This window comes from Sinocyclocheilus grahami, unplaced genomic scaffold (assembly GCF_001515645.1).
Source record: "Sinocyclocheilus grahami isolate Dianchi unplaced genomic scaffold, SAMN03320097.WGS_v1.1 scaffold368.1, whole genome shotgun sequence".
NCBI lineage: Eukaryota > Metazoa > Chordata > Actinopteri > Cypriniformes > Cyprinidae > Sinocyclocheilus > Sinocyclocheilus grahami.
Genome location: NW_015505547.1, coordinates 258,805 through 279,163, shown reverse-complemented (window position 1 = coordinate 279,163; position 20,359 = coordinate 258,805). Strand labels below are relative to the sequence as shown.

Sequence of the window (20,359 nt, the reverse complement as noted above, 5' to 3'; positions counted from 1 at the left end):
TTAAACTATTTTTATTTTTAGGACTAAAAAAATCATAAATATATATATTTATTTTTTTAAGCCAAGCTGACTTCGGTTTATCAAGGCCACAACCCTTTTATGATGGAGATAGAGTTATCTGGAATACAGAATTGAATTGTCAGTCTGCATATGTTTGGCCTGTGGCTTTGTGACGTCAACAGCGTAGCGGCTCGGTCAGGAGTGACCCGAAGACAGTCCATTTTTTACTCTCTCATAGCACAGCAGAAGTAACAGTTAAGAAAAAACATAAAACCTAGCAAGACTAGCCAAAGCGATTCCAAAGCAAAATACGACACCTCAAAGATGTCTTAAAACGATAATCTTTCTGATAAAAGGAATATGATAACTACTCTTACTCCCTTGTCTCCTGAAGCCACCAGGGAGCGCGGGGGGGGGAAATGTTTGATTGACAGCCCGCTGACCCCTTCTCCTCAGTAGCTGCGTGCAGAAGAGTGACCAGGTGAGGGAGGTGGGGTTAGAGGAGGGGTTTAAAGTTGAGAGTCCGCCCCCAGGCTGTTGAGCTCCTCGGGTGAGTGCTTCTCAGCACCTGATGCTGCCTGGCGGAAACCGGCGGAGATTTCGTCGAATGTCCGGCCCTTGGTCTCTGGGACTTTGAAGTAGGTGAAGACGAAGAAGCACAGTAAAAATATAGTGAAGATGATGAACACGTACGGCCCACAGAGCTCCTGTTAAAGCGCAGAGAGAATAAAGTTAACCCGGTCAAATACAAATGTGCCTGTTTCCTTGATATAATTCTCACTGGCCTCTTACCTCGACATACTGGAAGCACATGCCCACGATAAAGTTCGCTGTCCAGTTGGAGAATCCTGCAACAGCAAAAGCAGAGGGTCTTGGGCCTTGACTGAACAGTTCAGCCACAATGAACCATGGGATGGGGCCCGGTCCGATCTCAAAGAAGGCCACGAATGCAAAGATTGCTACGATGCTCATGTAGGACATCCAGTCGTACTTTTCCTGTTAGAGAGATGGGCAATAAGGCAGTGAGATCAAATATATTGTAAACCTTTGGACCTTCAGGATGACTATTTGAATGATTAGTAACTCTAAACATCAACACCATGGCATTTAAGTAAATATGTAAATATTATTTGCATATTATTTGCATACCAGCAAGGCAAGCGCGATGGTCATCAGTACAGCAGATCCAGCCATTCCCAGCAGTCCCAAGAGGTGCAGAGACCTGCGGCCCACTCGCTCAACCACAAACAGCTGCGTAACAATAACAAATCATATTAATATGATGCAAAATGCTGATTAATACTTGCTCATTTTGTGATTAATATCATCATTGAATAACTGTTTGATTTAACAATTATCAGAAGAGTTGGTACTGTCTTGCGTTAAAATGTAAATGAATTTATGCAAATAAATTGTGTAAAATAAATAAATAATAATTAAATAAACAATTTAAATACATTTTATTACATTTTCATAATTGATTTTATATATCAAATATCGGAAATTTGCCATTTGATAAATAGAGTATATATAAATTCATGTAAATTCAATGCCTGTCGTTTATGTATTTTAAATATTTACTATTTATATATTAATATCATGCAATATTCATTACTCAGACATGAATTTTGAGGGAAATTATGTAAAATAATAACAATACTTAAATATGTATTATTTTATCTTTTATTATACATCTATGAATTTTAGTAAATGTAAATTCACTATTCATTCTTTTATTTTATACATATAATTAATAATATATGCTATGTATATAAATAAATAAATAATGGTTCATGCTGATGTCTGTTTGCATACCGATACTCACCGACACAACAGTGAAAGCTGTGTTGACGACTCCTGCTCCAATAGTGGCATAAACCGGCTGCTGCACACCTGCCTTCTCAAAGATCTTTGTAGAGTAGTAGAATATCTACACAACAATGTGTTAACACCAGTTAGTCATGAAAATCGAGTTTACGTAAAAACAGTGACGGTACAGGCCCAAGGTTTGTCTTTGTTGTACTAGTAAACGTGTGCGCGTGCAGGTACTCACAGCATTGATTCCAGACAGCTGCTGGGACAGCTGCAGCATGATGGCTATAGCGATGGGCTGTCGGTAGAGCGGAGAGCGGAACAGTTCAGGAATGGTCACTTTCTTCTCTCTCATCATCTGTCTGCTCTCCTCCTTCATCTCCTGCATGTCTGCGCTCACATCTGTCATTCCGCGCAGCTTTTTAAGCACTAAAGGCACATGAAAACATTTGTTTACACTGATGAAAACACTCCTACGCTGGATAAATGGAGATGTTTAGGTGCTGTGGGTCTGTGCTCACCTGATTTGGCTTTGTTTTCCTCGTTGCGGATGATGAGGAGAAATCGAGGGCTCTCAGGGCAGAAGGGCAGTAAACAGCACTGCAGCAGGGCTGGGATAAAGGTGAAGCCAAGGAGGAACGGCCACATGGTGGCATTACCCATGATTGCGTCCATACCAAAGATCTAAAATACAATAAACAGCACATAAATATGGAGAAACACCCAAATGGTGACTGAAACTGCAAAAAAACGTCCTGAGTACATATGTACCTGAGCCATGAGGATGCCAATAACGATGCCCAGCTGATGAAGGGTGCCCAGGGCTCCTCTGAGGGCTGTGGGGGCCACTTCACCCACGTACATGGGCACAAAGCCAGTGGACAGACCAGAGTAAAGGCCCACCACGAACCGCCCAGTAATGAGCATCTCCCAGGACGCCCCCATCTTAGAGAAGCCCATCAGTGCTGCGGCGATGAAAGCCAGGACATTGGCCATGAGCATGGAGTTCCTCCTGAAATGAGAAAAATAGGAAGAGATTTATAATACAACGTTAAAATCATCAGAAACAAGGACTGAATAGTATACAAGGAATTAAATAATGTAAAAGACAGTGCCATAATTAATGTTAAAACAATATCAGTGGTTACGACTGTATTTCACCTTCCAAAGCGGTTGACAAACAGCCCGACGGAGAAGGATCCAATAATGCCACCCACAGAGAAGATGGCCACAGACAGAGACCACAGGGTAGTCATGGTTGTTTTTTGGATGTTATCCTTATATCGATCATTCCATGTCTCATTGTAGAAGGCCTCAATGATCTACAACACAAATACAGTCACTTATTACAAGGGTTGTTACGGTTACTAAAACTGAAACTAAAAATAAGCCAAAAATTGTTCCTTGAAATAAGACAAATGTTTACTGGGGGGAAAAAAAAGAAGAAAAAAAACCCTTTTATTTCAGCTTCTTGCCAAGGCAACATTTCTCATTTTAATTTAGTTTAATATGATACATTGTTTTTGAAAAAACTATACAGGACTTGCGTAAAAAAAAAAAGCCCTACTAACAACAAAATTACAAACAACAAAAGTAAAAAGAAAACGGAAAATATAAAACTAAAAACTGATTCAAAATATGAAAAAAAAACATAACTGCTTATTACGTGACAGACTGCACATAGCAACTTACAGCAAAAACCTGTTCTTTATATATTATTGTTATAATTCTGACAATGTAGTTAAGCACATTTTTTTGCTAATTAAAAAAATCTGAGCGCAAAACATCAAATTAGAATCATCAAAAATGTGTTTAATCACATACAAAGTATTTTGCTAATTAAAAAGCGTGATTCTTAATCATTATTTTTATATTTTTTAAATATAATTTCAATTGTAATTTTTTTATTTATTTATTTTACACCAAGACTAATACATCAACAAAATGTAATATCTCCAATCTGCTCTGAGTCCTGGAGATTTATGTTGTAATGAGCAATTCTGTCCAGCAGGTGGCTCAGTCTCGTTCAGTATTAGGTAACAAGATTTTGTGAGAGAAACTGAGACCCATAGAGGGAGTCTGGTTTCTCTGGGATCTCTGTGTCTTTACAACTGTCTGCTGTAGCGTTCAGAGGAATGTCACCCAATTAGATTCAAGCTGCGTTATAAAGGGGAAGAAATTAAGTTTGTTCTGTATGATCTGTTGGCGTATTGAGTTCTCTACACTACTTCCTGTCTCTCCTTTCTCGTCATCAGCTGTCTGACACCTTAGGTATGCAGAAAGCCCTTCAGCGCATCAGCATGACAAATATCATGCATGGTTAAAGTCATGTGCCTCAGGGTTTTATCCGTCATTATACAAACCTGTTACACAACACCATGTTGTGTGTTTGTTTTTATAGAATCACCACTAGACACATGCTCATAGGAAGCGATTACTTATCCTAAATGTAATCTTTTTCCATATGCTAATCAAAATAATCTCTTAAAACACAATAGTTTTAGAAACCATGTTTAGTTAAAGTAAATGCTGAACACAGTTGTCCACAGTCCCAATCCACTGCCAGTGTATGAAAAAAGAAAGCCAAATGGGTTTGGAAAAACAATGAGTGTGACAAACATATAACAGTTTTCATTTGATTAGACCTTTAATGGTTTATTATCCGAATGAACTCCTGCATTGAGGAGTGCAGCAAAGAGTCACCTGGTCAGAAATAATACAGTCCATTCATAGAGGAGTTTCACGCTAGATAGTGCATTATAACACAGTATAGTTTTGTCGATTTGTGAGTGCAGTCTCAGTAAGGGACTGTGGACAACGAGCCCTCGAGGGTGCAGTAATCTTATCGAAGCAATTATTTATAGAGAGGGTCTGCGTCAGACCCACACCCACACACGTTACTCCTATTAAGGCCTCAGCACAGCCCTGTCTCATGTGCTAAAACTATTGTTACAACCATCAGAAATGCAAACAGTGAAAGCAAACACACCATTCTTTGCCAGAGGCCAGTATGTAGAGTCTAGTGGTATTTAAGTAGTTGAAACACTGTCTATGATAATAAAACTCTGGCCGATAACAATAGGCAGATAAATGGCAGATGTTAAAATCGTACTCTATTTTGTCTAAATTAATAAAAACATATATATTTATACATACTGTACATACATACATAAAAACACACAAATCTTTTTCTTTATGGCAGGTATTGACAAGTCAAATTATCCTTTGGTTTGTCTAGACAGGAAGATAAGTGTGAGTATTTACTGAGAATATTGAATCTACACACTCCATATAGTGTTAAAGCCAGAAAAGCTCCATTCATCAGCATAGCCTGGCCCCTAGTTCAACACGCATGTCTAAACAAGCTGTGCTGTGTGAGAGATGACCTACACCCTGTACCAGAACAGCGATCATATTTAATGTATATTTGATAGACAGTTAGTTGCTTATTATTTAACAAATGTAAATTGCCTTATAATATGTGAATGAAAGGCAAAATCTCCCCGAGGAGATGTATAGAGTAACTCTGCAGTCCTCCTGGAGTTGGGACAGGAGGCATTTGTGTTATGTTGATGTGTGTGTGTGTCTACTGACAGACAGGGATTTGGAAACAGCTGCAGCAGTACATAATGACTGAGTGAAGGGTCACTTGATAATGTTAAAGTCCAAGGACACAGCTGGGATACTGGGGTGAACAGTGGAGAGTTTGTCACTCAGAGTTTGCGCATGTGTTAGTATGTGCTCGTCACTCACCTTTTGCGGAGCATTAATGACACCCGTGTTGTAGCCGAACTGAAGGGAGCCAATCACAGCCGTCCCGACAGCCAGCATCAGTGGCAAGGTCAGTTGCTGTTGAGGGAAGAATAAAATAGAGTGAGTCATTTTGTGCTACACAATGAATCTCCATCATCTCTCATTGTCCAATAGAGCTCTATTAACCTCAGGACAAAAGTGAAGATTGGCCAGACCTGACTGCAATAATCAGAATTATTCTCAGAGGTGTGGTGACCTATTGTTTGACATTCTGATAAGTGTCATGGTAGCTGTAGAGCTTGTTTTTATTCTGTACTTCCTCAGAAATGAAAAACAGCACATCATTTTAGCCAAACTGTGCTAACTGCATGCTAGGCTACTGCTCAGATGACAACAGTTGTCTTGTCTTACAGTTGTTTAAGAGTCTTTTGTCTGAAAGATTAAAAAAGAAACAGCCCAAACATATTTATATTTCTTCTCCAGTATTCCGTATTCTCAAAAGAATTCTATTGTTCAAATATCCAGCATCACACCCCCTTCCTGGTGGACATTAAAGATTAGTGCTGTGCAAAATGACAAGCATTTCCTTCTCTTTCAATACAATAGAAGTATTCACTCGCACGGATGACTTCCCGACAGGTTTTGTTTATTTGTCTGCAGGTTTGGAAGATTCATTTGAATAATTCTCAGGGAAGTGCTCAGAGAATAAATCACTTTCCTCATTCCTACGGGAAAAAAACAAGCTGAAATATATTGGTTTTCAGACTGGCTGGTTTGAAAATGACTGGACAAAATGTGATGAAACATATCTGCAACACAGGAAACCTTGAAGGTGAAAGGGAACTGAAAGCTTATTAAATCAGTATAGTGTGATAATATTGCAGTATTGCAATGCTACATAGTCAATCCTGATTGAATCATATTATATTATAATGAAATAATAAGAAAATAATAAAAATACGAGAAAAAAACGTTTTATGTACCAATTTGATTTTTTTTACAATTATGATTTTTGATTTAATATTATTTTACATTATTTTCCTTAACTTAAGCATATAATTTACTTACTATGAAAACAGAGGAGGATTAATCGTCATGAAAAAAAAAGTCTTCAGGTACAAAAATAGCCTTTATTTTCTTATTAAAAATATAATTACCTATTTTTAGAGACAAAATTTGACTGGGACATGAGAGGCTTCACATGATTCAACCTCTTACTATATTTGTTTTAACATTATCTACCCAAGTTTGGGTGAAATGCCATCAGAGCGAGGCTGTGCCTCCTGACCTGAAACAAACTGTTTCTGCAAACTACAAAGATTGAACCTGAACTTGTGAAAGACTATGATGCAAGTCTACTGGACTACTTAGGGAAGAATGTCTAGTGGTTTAATCGGCCCCAATAAAGAAAGGGTTTGTGTAAACCCTCCTCTCCTCTGAAGGCATCATTGTCATTGTTTGGGTTCCTGTTATTTCAGAAATCACTGGATAGGATAATTCACACGGAGTGGATCACAAATGGACATTTTCTTCCACATGGTTACCCATCCACAGCTTTAAAACAAAATCATCTAAAGCTTGTTGTTTCGTTTACTGTTTAAAAGCCACTTGACCCATAAGCCAAGCCTTTAACAGCTTTGCAAATATGAATGTCTGATGACATGTCTGATGACAAACGCTCAAATACTGTTGTTGCATCACTGATACATACAGAAATCATACAGAGCCTCCTTAAAATAAAGTTTACTCAAATTTGCAAGACACAGCATCAACAGGTTCTACACTTTTTGTATTCCTTTTAAGGAAATCAACCTACCAAAAGAATTACTTAAGAATTTTAGTGTCTAAATTTTAAGATGGGATCTGTTAAAGTTCTCTGGTTTGTTGATTCATTTTAAAAGCTAAAACAACTCTAAAAAGGAGCTTTAAATGTCAAGCTGTTCTTATTCGAGCTAGCATTCAGCATGCTAGATGAGACTGTAAACAGATCTCCATTCTGAACATCTTTCAGAGCTTGGATTCCTCTTTTATAAACAGACAGTCAGCGATGAGAAAGATACCAGTTTTGGACGTGTGCACTCCTTTCATTTGCACACACATGCGATGCGTATTGCGTACACTCCTCTGCACAAGACGCAAGAGCTTACAGGGGGCGGGAAGTGGACACGCCTTCACTTCATGTTGGTGTACAGAGCCTGCAGTTCACGGGGTTCACAACTATGCTGTTTAACCAGCCCTGAAACATGAAGCCAAATACACACAAACACAAAACCTCTAGGAGGTTTTTAAATATTCATTCTGCAGTTTAAAACAGAAGTCAAAATCACACACAGGAACATGTTAACCAAGCCCGCACAAATGAAAAGCCGACCTACCCTTAGTAATTAACTACATCCTTCCTGCTGTTAAATATTAGTTCTGATGGCAAACACAACTCAGAACAGATGCGGGGAGAGGGCCTGTATCTCTTTAAGAAAGATTAAACCTCTAAATATGGAATATTTGACTTATATCTTACTTGAGGGGAGGGTGTAGGTTTGGCTATGAAACATTCCTCTTGAGATTCCTGCCTTTACCCTATATTACTACGCAGACATACCTAGTTACACACTGCATACCTGTAACTACATAAACAGATCAAAAAGATATATAAAGTTGGCCTGGCCCTCTCCATGAAATATATTAATGTGTGTTGTGCTTGGACAGTTTTGTAAAAGTTACATTAATGGTTTAGGTGCTACATAGGAAAAGATAATTTTAGCTTTGTCATCCTGATTTCACGCCGCTCACACCATAAACAGTCACACCCTTCTGCTGATAGCACATACTGACAGTTGACTTGGACACATATTTTGGCTCAGTGCTTTCATTGTGTGCAAGTGTATTATATTTAGGTTAGGGGAAAGTTAGGACTTCTTTTCGCTGTTCAAATAATAAGAGTAAAAAGGACTTATTTTAAACGTCACCATTACATAAAGTAATATAGAAAGAAGAAGATGATTACATGAACAGTAGAGGCTAAATAACTTGGTCACTTCCTGTAGAAAAAATGCAAACACAGTTTTCCTCAACAGGCAATTGGATGCTGGCTCTGTTGCACGCTAGCACGCAAATAAACCTCGCTATTCATTGCAAAGCGCAGAGGCTTTTTTTTTTTTGGGGGGGGGGGGGGGGGGTGATTTTGGGTTACCCTCTGAGTTACGTAACAAATTTTAACTGATCTTCGCATTGCTTAAGACATTTAACGCCTTAGATTCTGGACTACAGCTGATGCTGAAGCTGGGTTATTATTGCTTTGATTTATTTATTTATTTTTGTCCTTTACAATGTACTTCACATCAAAAAAATAAGAATAATTTGTTTTATTTTAGTTTCATTTTACCCTCCTCAAAAATGTGTCTATGCATGTCGGTCTCTTCCAGGATCAATAGACATCATAAACTAGGTGCAAAAACTATACATTACCAACTTAACAACAGCAACACTACTGGAAGTTCTCTTACTTTATAGCCTCATTAACCTTAAAAAACGTAAAATTAAAAACTTAATTTTCGACATCGACATTTTTTTCACTGACGACAACAAGACGATAATGAACTAAAACACTTTTTGAATGACAAAAACTATGACGTACATCTATTGACATTTTCGTCAACGAATAAAAACAAGACGAAAATGTTAGGGAGGGATGATTTGGGAAGAGATTCATTCAGAACTAATCTTCTGCGTGGTTCGAAGGTTAGATGCGTACATATGAACCAGTGGGACATAAGCTATTATACACTTGCTGCACATCGCATAAAACGTTCAAAAATGTCAATATGTGGGAGTAAGAGAAAAGCAGACATATGGATAATGCCCGGTTCAGACTACACGATTTTAGCCCGATTTTGCCACGATTTGCTTGACGTCGTGGGGATTTGTAAACGACAATGGGCGTCGGGACGCAAGATTCCATCGTTCCAGCTCGTGTAGTGTGTCATAGTGGACGACAACAGATTCCGCGTCTGCGATGCTTCACGACATCATGACAGAAAGTTGAATTTTTTTTTACGTCGTCCACGACGAGTTCTGTCACATTGGTGACGTTGACCAATAGCAGCACAGAAGCTCTTTCATACACAGGTTTCAAACATGGCAAAACGAAAGAGAGATGATGGTGCTGCTAGGTGGAATTATGAGATGGAGGAAAGGTTCGTGGAGTTGTGGCAACAGTACTCTTGCCTGTATGCGGCAGAACAAAGAAAGAAAAATGCTGTCGAACTATAGCGGAAGTGCTTCAGCAATGTTTACACTCTTGTTTTCGGAAGTCAGTCCCTAGTTCCGCCTTCTTGATGACATCATGTCATGTAGTCTGACATGTTTCTTGTCCACGACATGACAAGATTTTAGGAGTCAAAATCGTGTAATCTGACACAGTGACTATCGTGACCGACAAAAATATTGTGTAGTCTGAACCCGGCATAAATCTGACGACGCAAGAGAGAACTCAATTCGGTCTGGTTTTCTGAGCGCACACACTGAAGCATACACACACGGAAAGCGCATCTCAAAGAGCGCGAGTTCTCTTTCGCGTAGCATGAATGGAGAATTACACACAAAATGATGTCGAATTGTCCGTTTTGATGAGTATTCACATAAACACAGTTGATTACGTCTTAAGTAAACGTAAACAGCAGGGAGAACGTGTATTAGTACATTGCATCCATTGCAGCTGTGCATTCGGTTTTAAAGGGATAGCAGCCTAATTTAGTTGCTATTGTCTGAGTCATTGATGTTAATCAAGCAACAAAAGAAAGACAGAAAATCACGCACTGTTCTTGACTGAAAAACTTTAGTATCCCTAAAGATTAATCTAAATTTGTTTATAGAAATAAATATGTCTGCTTGAAAGAATGAAGAATATGGTAAACAAGTTGCTATAAAGAATGCATAATTAGCCTATATAACCATTGGTATTTCATTAAAAATAAGACCATGTTCTTGTTCTTTACGAGTAGTGGTTTTCATTTTAACATAAAGGCATGTTGTGTGTCACTGCAGTTAAATCGTTGTCTATCATGATAAAACCTTAATATCAAACCTATATAATGAGTTTGGAAATTTTTGAGAAATGCTTAATAAATGCACTGTAACTAAACCAATTAGATTTTAGACCTTATGATATTTAGTCGACAAACTAAATGGCATTTTAGTCAAAAAACTATGACTAAAACTAAATCAAAATTTGCTGTCAAAATTAACAATCAACAAACAAACAACAAAAAAAGTGTACATACATACATACATAAACCCTTCATGTAATCGTTCAATTAGTGTTTCAACTGCGGAAAGACATCATTAAAACAGATTTTAAACAAAATGTCATGTAGCATTTCATTTACCTCAGGCAAGTCATCAGTGTCTACAGCTCGTTATTTTTTAGAGAAATTAAGTCTAGACTATATAGAAATATTAGACTATACTTCATTATATTTACTTTACCTGTTAGTGATGTCTTAATTATGTAATGTATATGTTTAAAGAAATACATTATGAAACAAGTTATGACTATGTAAATTATTATATTTCAACAACAAATAGAAATTGTTTAATTTAGAAGTTGATTTAAAAACAATTTACATGTTTGCATACAATTTTTATTTAAATGTTGATTGTCTGGGCTCTGTTGTTAATTGTAACCTTCAGTAAACCATTGTTAAATTAAAAAAAAAAAAGAAAGAAAGAAATTTATGTTTAGTATTTTTCCTCCTGCTGTACCAAAACCATACCAAACCATGACGTCAAAATGGGGGTACATACAGAACTGTCATGTTTGTGTACCGTTATATCCCTAGTACATACTGTAATGAGAATGATGTTGAACACCCCTGTTCTTAGAAAGCACAGAACAGGGCACAGTGCAGAATTTTGCCAGAAATGGATTCATAGCCAATGAGAATATTACAATATTGCACCAGCTTGTTCTCCCAATTAATTTGGAAGAAACAGGCCCAACTATGGCACAACGATTCCCATCACAACTTCAATAACATAATTTCAAGCTGAACTAATCATTGTCTATGCTTGCACTTACTGACTTTTCAATTAATTCACCCATTTATTCCTCTATTCATTTAATGGTTAATTAATGATCATGTATAACACACCCTATGTTCGAACTTGTTCATTCGTCTGGTCTGGGTTAAAAGTTTAGATTTTATCGGACTACTAAAACTTTTCAACTCAGATCAATATTTTGTGTGTTCTAGATTATTTCTTGCTTAAAGAAAGCTAAATAGTTTTAACAATAAATATGCTGTTTAAAGTATTAGAACACTTTCTTGCTGGCAAACTTGATGAACGGTGTTAATATACCTTCTTACTTGGTTAGATCTGAGAAACCCAGCATTTGACATGCCACTTGGGTTTGGCATTCCGATGGCATTTAAACATTTTTAGTCAAATTAAGTGTCCAAACATATTTTGAGCCAATTAATGATGAATACAGGCCTGCAAGATGAGAAGCTGTCTGGTTCGTACTCAAGGAGAAGAGCTTAGCCGGCAACAAAGACAAAGATCTCTCTCTTTCTGCCTCTCTCGCTCTCTCTGAGGTGATGCTCCGACTGGCACGTTCTCTTTCTCAAGCAGCATCTATCTGCCAGCTTCTACTTCTGTAAAGTCTGGGAGTCACTCCACTAATATCATGGTTTAACATAAGCCACTCACAACTACACTGAATTGCTTTTACACACTGCAACACATACATTTCTGTATTTTTTCAGTCCTAACAATGCTATCCTTCACTGGAATGGGGCCCCGCTAGGATTTACCACTGCTGTATTACAAACAATATTACATAACCTACAGTAAATGACCTCAAGCAAAAACTCTGCCCTCTCTTTCAAAAGTCTGGCATTAACAATTACAGCTCAGCACCGATTCGCCGCTTGATTTTTCAAGGAAATAAATTACCTCACTGGAATTCTATCATTCCATAATCCATTTCTGCTTAGAAATCCTTTTATTAGCGCCCATTAGGCTGAAATGACATTAACAGGGACGTACATACAAGAGATGCAGTCATGCAGGGGTAAATAAGAAAAGACACCCAGCCTGACCTGAGAAAGCAAAATAGAATTTGCCTTAATCTTCTGACAGTCTGCTTTAAGTTGAATCCTTAATCAAATGCTTCAAATGTCTCTTCACAAATCGAGATTTCCGCTAAAAGCTTGTTAGTTCTGCTTGATATAATACAGGTCAACTGTACACCCGCCCCCAATTACTTGATTTTACGTCTGTCCTGGTGCTCAGCTGTTATTTTTCAACAGTTTGAAGAGATTAGACCGAATAACATGTTTTGAACCACATCTGAAATCTGAATAACATTGCCTTCGTACAAAGTATATGATGGTAATTTTTTTGTGGGGGGGGGGGGGTGATTTTGGGTTACCCTCTGAGTTACGTAACAAATTTTAACTGATCTTCGCATTGCTTAAGACATTTAACGCCTTAGATTCTGGACTACAGCTGATGCTGAAGCTGGGTTATTATTGCTTTGATTTATTTATTTATTTTTGTCCTTTACAATGTACTTCACATCAAAAAAATAAGAATAATTTGTTTTATTTTAGTTTCATTTTACCCTCCTCAAAAATGTGTCTATGCATGTCGGTCTCTTCCAGGATCAATAGACATCATAAACTAGGTGCAAAAACTATACATTACCAACTTAACAACAGCAACACTACTGGAAGTTCTCTTACTTTATAGCCTCATTAACCTTAAAAAACGTAAAATTAAAAACTTAATTTTCGACATCGACATTTTTTTCACTGACGACAACAAGACGATAATGAACTAAAACACTTTTTGAATGACAAAAACTATGACGTACATCTATTGACATTTTCGTCAACGAATAAAAACAAGACGAAAATGTTAGGGAGGGATGATTTGGGAAGAGATTCATTCAGAACTAATCTTCTGCGTGGTTCGAAGGTTAGATGCGTACATATGAACCAGTGGGACATAAGCTATTATACACTTGCTGCACATCGCATAAAACGTTCAAAAATGTCAATATGTGGGAGTAAGAGAAAAGCAGACATATGGATAATGCCCGGTTCAGACTACACGATTTTAGCCCGATTTTGCCACGATTTGCTTGACGTCGTGGGGATTTGTAAACGACAATGGGCGTCGGGACGCAAGATTCCATCGTTCCAGCTCGTGTAGTGTGTCATAGTGGACGACAACAGATTCCGCGTCTGCGATGCTTCACGACATCATGACAGAAAGTTGAATTTTTTTTTACGTCGTCCACGACGAGTTCTGTCACATTGGTGACGTTGACCAATAGCAGCACAGAAGCTCTTTCATACACAGGTTTCAAACATGGCAAAACGAAAGAGAGATGATGGTGCTGCTAGGTGGAATTATGAGATGGAGGAAAGGTTCGTGGAGTTGTGGCAACAGTACTCTTGCCTGTATGATGTGTCCTCGAGGGACTACCACGACAGAACAAAGAAAGAAAAATGCTGGCGAACTATAGCGGAAGTGCTTCAGCAATGTTTACACTCTTGTTTTCGGAAGTCAGTCCCTAGTTCCGCCTTCTTGATGACATCATGTCATGTAGTCTGACATGTTTCTTGTCCACGACATGACAAGATTTTAGGAGTCAAAATCGTGTAATCTGACACAGTGACTATCGTGACCGACAAAAATATTGTGTAGTCTGAACCCGGCATAAATCTGACGACGCAAGAGAGAACTCAATTCGGTCTGGTTTTCTGAGCGCACACACTGAAGCATACACACACGGAAAGCGCATCTCAAAGAGCGCGAGTTCTCTTTCGCGTAGCATGAATGGAGAATTACACACAAAATGATGTCGAATTGTCCGTTTTGATGAGTATTCACATAAACACAGTTGATTACGTCTTAAGTAAACGTAAACAGCAGGGAGAACGTGTATTAGTACATTGCATCCATTGCAGCTGTGCATTCGGTTTTAAAGGGATAGCAGCCTAATTTAGTTGCTATTGTCTGAGTCATTGATGTTAATCAAGCAACAAAAGAAAGACAGAAAATCACGCACTGTTCTTGACTGAAAAACTTTAGTATCCCTAAAGATTAATCTAAATTTGTTTATAGAAATAAATATGTCTGCTTGAAAGAATGAAGAATATGGTAAACAAGTTGCTATAAAGAATGCATAATTAGCCTATATAACCATTGGTATTTCATTAAAAATAAGACCATGTTCTTGTTCTTTACGAGTAGTGGTTTTCATTTTAACATAAAGGCATGTTGTGTGTCACTGCAGTTAAATCGTTGTCTATCATGATAAAACCTTAATATCAAACCTATATAATGAGTTTGGAAATTTTTGAGAAATGCTTAATAAATGCACTGTAACTAAACCAATTAGATTTTAGACCTTATGATATTTAGTCGACAAACTAAATGGCATTTTAGTCAAAAAACTATGACTAAAACTAAATCAAAATTTGCTGTCAAAATTAACAATCAACAAACAAACAACAAAAAAAGTGTACATACATACATACATAAACCCTTCATGTAATCGTTCAATTAGTGTTTCAACTGCGGAAAGACATCATTAAAACAGATTTTAAACAAAATGTCATGTAGCATTTCATTTACCTCAGGCAAGTCATCAGTGTCTACAGCTCGTTATTTTTTAGAGAAATTAAGTCTAGACTATATAGAAATATTAGACTATACTTCATTATATTTACTTTACCTGTTAGTGATGTCTTAATTATGTAATGTATATGTTTAAAGAAATACATTATGAAACAAGTTATGACTATGTAAATTATTATATTTCAACAACAAATAGAAATTGTTTAATTTAGAAGTTGATTTAAAAACAATTTACATGTTTGCATACAATTTTTATTTAAATGTTGATTGTCTGGGCTCTGTTGTTAATTGTAACCTTCAGTAAACCATTGTTAAATTAAAAAAAAAAAAGAAAGAAAGAAATTTATGTTTAGTATTTTTCCTCCTGCTGTACCAAAACCATACCAAACCATGACGTCAAAATGGGGGTACATACAGAACTGTCATGTTTGTGTACCGTTATATCCCTAGTACATACTGTAATGAGAATGATGTTGAACACCCCTGTTCTTAGAAAGCACAGAACAGGGCACAGTGCAGAATTTTGCCAGAAATGGATTCATAGCCAATGAGAATATTACAATATTGCACCAGCTTGTTCTCCCAATTAATTTGGAAGAAACAGGCCCAACTATGGCACAACGATTCCCATCACAACTTCAATAACATAATTTCAAGCTGAACTAATCATTGTCTATGCTTGCACTTACTGACTTTTCAATTAATTCACCCATTTATTCCTCTATTCATTTAATGGTTAATTAATGATCATGTATAACACACCCTATGTTCGAACTTGTTCATTCGTCTGGTCTGGGTTAAAAGTTTAGATTTTATCGGACTACTAAAACTTTTCAACTCAGATCAATATTTTGTGTGTTCTAGATTATTTCTTGCTTAAAGAAAGCTAAATAGTTTTAACAATAAATATGCTGTTTAAAGTATTAGAACACTTTCTTGCTGGCAAACTTGATGAACGGTGTTAATATACCTTCTTACTTGGTTAGATCTGAGAAACCCAGCATTTGACATGCCACTTGGGTTTGGCATTCCGATGGCATTTAAACATTTTTAGTCAAATTAAGTGTCCAAACATATTTTGAGCCAATTAATGATGAATACAGGCCTGCAAGATGAGAAGCTGTCTGGTTCGTACTCAAGGAGAAGAGCTTAGCCGGCAACAAAGACAAAGATCTCTCTCTTTCTGCCTCTCTCGCTCTCTCTGAGGTGATGCTCCGACTGGCACGTTCTCTTTCTCAAGCAGCATCTATCTGCCAGCTTCTACTTCTGTAAAGTCTGGGAGTCACTCCACTAATATCATGGTTTAACATAAGCCACTCACAACTACACTGAATTGCTTTTACACACTGCAACACATACATTTCTGTATTTTTTCAGTCCTAACAATGCTATCCTTCACTGGAATGGGGCCCCGCTAGGATTTACCACTGCTGTATTACAAACAATATTACATAACCTACAGTAAATGACCTCAAGCAAAAACTCTGCCCTCTCTTTCAAAAGTCTGGCATTAACAATTACAGCTCAGCACCGATTCGCCGCTTGATTTTTCAAGGAAATAAATTACCTCACTGGAATTCTATCATTCCATAATCCATTTCTGCTTAGAAATCCTTTTATTAGCGCCCATTAGGCTGAAATGACATTAACAGGGACGTACATACAAGAGATGCAGTCATGCAGGGGTAAATAAGAAAAGACACCCAGCCTGACCTGAGAAAGCAAAATAGAATTTGCCTTAATCTTCTGACAGTCTGCTTTAAGTTGAATCCTTAATCAAATGCTTCAAATGTCTCTTCACAAATCGAGATTTCCGCTAAAAGCTTGTTAGTTCTGCTTGATATAATACAGGTCAACTGTACACCCGCCCCCAATTACTTGATTTTACGTCTGTCCTGGTGCTCAGCTGTTATTTTTCAACAGTTTGAAGAGATTAGACCGAATAACATGTTTTGAACCACATCTGAAATCTGAATAACATTGCCTTCGTACAAAGTATATGATGGTAAAAACATCGATGCACGTCTCAAATGAATGTCTTTCTAACTCAGATGCCTTTATCTGGTTGGTTTAACATTTTTACCCAATAATATCCCAGTCTTATGTGTGAGGTTCAATGACTGGTGGAAGGAAGAATTAAAAGAATGAAAGTAATTCATAAATTATCAGTTTTTCATTGTATCTTTCCATCTTTACCTGGAAATAATCTTTGTATAATCATTAAATATTTGCTTGGTTATCTGAAGGTTACTAGAATGCGTCGTAGATCATTAGATATGACATTGTGCCTTGGAAGTCTGTATGAAACCAATTTCCTTATGAGATACATTCAGCAAAAATGCTTCCTTCGGTTTAGAACACAACCACGGTATCTGGAGAAAAAGGAGGAGAAAATAAAGAGATAGAACAACAAAGCTGTTCTCCTACGCAACTACTAAAACCTGACAGGTGAGTGACAGGTGTGGCACTGCTGTCTGTTCATACAATACACAGTGATAAATGTACTTTAAATGTCTAAGCATGTTTTATGGTCGGTCGTAATATCTAAAACCTTCCGTTCAAGCATATATTCTTCACCTGTTGTTTAATATCAGAAGCTGGTTCAGTATGAAAAGACTAAGCACAAGGGTTGTCTTAACAAACAACAATGCGTGTGCATGTTTCTCTGGCATTAGAGAGGCACGCAAGTGTGCACGTTGAATGAAGAGCCCTGTACAACACAGGCAAAATACTAGGCAGTGTGCTGGGAACGGGTCAAGAACACGACCTTACTGGCAGGGTTATGTTAAGTGTTCCCTAGCTTGAAGCCAGCTGCAGCTCTCCTTTCCCTAGGGACATCTCCATTGTTCCCAGCACGTCAACCAAACACTAGAACAAATGCAGCAACAGCATAAAACAGCTGAATTTATTTCTTAATACTTTAGGTCTAATTTAACTAAAGAAACTTATATCAACCACACTACATTTAGTATAAAACCAATACATTTCAGTCATGTTAAATTCTAAAGCATCCCAGTTGTTTGTTTCTATGGTTTGCTTTATCGTGATAAAAGACCAAAAAAAACCTACAAGATCATGTAAAGTCGCTAAGCTCAGGAAATCTGAAAGACACTTGATCTATCATGGGTGAGCATCATGCAGCTGAGGTTAGGTTAGTCATGTATAACAGCTTACTAGTCACGTATGAGTCTCTAACTCAAGCAGCAAACTAGCTCTAGCTAGTTTGGATGGTGCCCAAAATAAAACTAGAGATGGAGCCTTCCAATTAAAACATTATTATCAATTTTAAGGTGAATTTTAAGATGAATTTAGTCAAGAAAATGCAGTCATATGTACTTACATATACACACAATCCAAATATATATACACCGATCCCATTATATATAAACATCTAAATGTAGTATGCACACACATACCAAAACACCACTATAATTCTCATATTTATGATGATATAAGCAAACAAATATATTATATAGAAAATAGTAGAGTATATTTTTGCTTTGTGTAATATTATAATAAATGGCAATACTATATGTAAACCCAAAAATGCCAACAAAGTACTCCAATTAAAACATTATTATCAATTTTAAGGTGAATTTTAAGATGAATTTAGTCAAGAAAATGCAGTCATATGTACTTACATATACACACAATCCAAATATATATACACCGATCCCATTATATATAAACATCTAAATGTAGTATGCACACACATACCAAAACACCACTATAATTCTCATATTTATGATGATATAAGCAAACAAATATATTATATAGAAAATAGTAGAGTATATTTTTGCTTTGTGTAATATTATAATAAATGGCAATACTATATGTAAACCCTGAAGAAAAGAAAAGAAAAGAAAAGAAAAGAAAAGAAAAGAAAAGAAAAGAAAAAGAAAAGAAGAGAAAAGAGCTGGCCACTGATGGATTAAAGTGGGCACGTACACCACGATTCTCTGGCTGTCTGAAAACCCAGTATGCTACCTACAAAGACAGCACTTTAGGGCATCACAGGCGCCACCAATGATACCTAAAGATGCAGTCTACACAGGCAGCTCATTGTGCTATAGAGACAAAGCCAGAAAACGCGAGTATGATGCCCAAAAATGCTGTCTATGTAGGCAGCTTAATTGTTTTTTAGAACACAGCCTTTTCTCTTTAAACAAACGAGTTCCCGGCATTGACTGACTGACTACGATCAACACCTACCAGTTTTTAGGAAACTGTAACACTTTGATATGTGTTCATCACAACTCACTTACCCATGTGACAGCTCTCAACATGTGGTACAGGTTTATCTGGGCTTTTTTTGTCACTTAACTAATTTGTCAACTTTTTTTAGAGCTCGAGATGAAGGCTCGCGAGGCTATGCGGCTAATAGCTGACTAACATTTAGAGAACTATTAAACTAGACTATTTAACAACACGGTAATACCATTACAGACCAATAACATTTTCCACATAATGTTTTGTTAGGGTTTATCCCCTGTGTTGGTTTATTTTTGCATTTTGACGAGAAAAACAAATAGTATTTTGCGTTACGTTACCTTTTCGCCCTCCATCACGTCTCGCCGTACGTTGACTCAGTTGAAACTTCGCCCTTTTCCTTCGGTTTTCGTAAGAATTCAACTTTTAAATAAAATTAAGGATAAAAACAATAAATACAGCTTCGCCAAGTATGGTGTCGCTTAAAAGAGAGACCGAGTAAATGCCTTCAGCTTCTTCTGACAGCTCCCTAGTTCCTTAAATAAGTTTATTTATCTTCCTTTTTCTTATCTGGTCTATTTAAACTAAACTAAAGTTATCAGCTCGACCCAGTGAGTCTGAGACGCTGTCTGGGTTCGCCGGGTATATGTATGACGCAACAATGTAGGGAGTGAGGTGGGTTGACTGGAATTCTGATCTGTGATTGGCTCATACCGACTGCGTAAAAGAGCGTGCAGAACTACTCATCAAGAGAATGAATCTTGAAAGATCGAGTCATTCTTTGATAACACTAACCATAGTAAACTTCTGTTTTGAGACGCTGATGAGTTAGCATGCCTTAGGAGAATGCAGTCAATGTTTCTAATAATATTTTAGTTTTAGTTTATTTTTATTTTATTAATTTTTTTCAAACAAGTGCATTTTAAAAACTCTT

General features: G+C 37.1%; 1 protein-coding gene across 1 annotated transcript; it reads right to left on the bottom strand.

The window, feature by feature from the left end:
* Positions 1 to 41: 41 nt before the first annotated feature.
* On the bottom strand, positions 42 to 20,060 carry LOC107549315 (solute carrier family 2, facilitated glucose transporter member 1-like). The gene is made up of 10 exons (XM_016230359.1): positions 19,767 to 20,060; positions 5,566 to 5,661; positions 2,974 to 3,134; positions 2,584 to 2,824; positions 2,334 to 2,496; positions 2,054 to 2,241; positions 1,826 to 1,930; positions 1,150 to 1,251; positions 793 to 996; positions 42 to 707 (listed from the first exon to the last, which is right to left on the bottom strand). Exons 1-10 carry the CDS (start codon positions 19,779 to 19,781, stop codon positions 510 to 512), a joined length of 1,473 nt encoding a protein of 490 aa, XP_016085845.1. The 5' UTR covers positions 19,782 to 20,060; the 3' UTR covers positions 42 to 509.
* Positions 20,061 to 20,359: the final 299 nt, after the last annotated feature.

Bases quoted from the DNA above. Each gene is read 5' to 3' on its own strand.
- LOC107549315 (XM_016230359.1), bottom strand. The intron at 3,135-5,565 runs GTGAGTGACGAG...TTTGTGTTGTAG, and splicing joins TCATTAATGCTCCGCAAAAG to ATCATTGAGGCCTTCTACAA. The intron at 997-1,149 runs GTATGCAAATAA...TCTCTCTAACAG, and splicing joins CCATCGCGCTTGCCTTGCTG to GAAAAGTACGACTGGATGTC.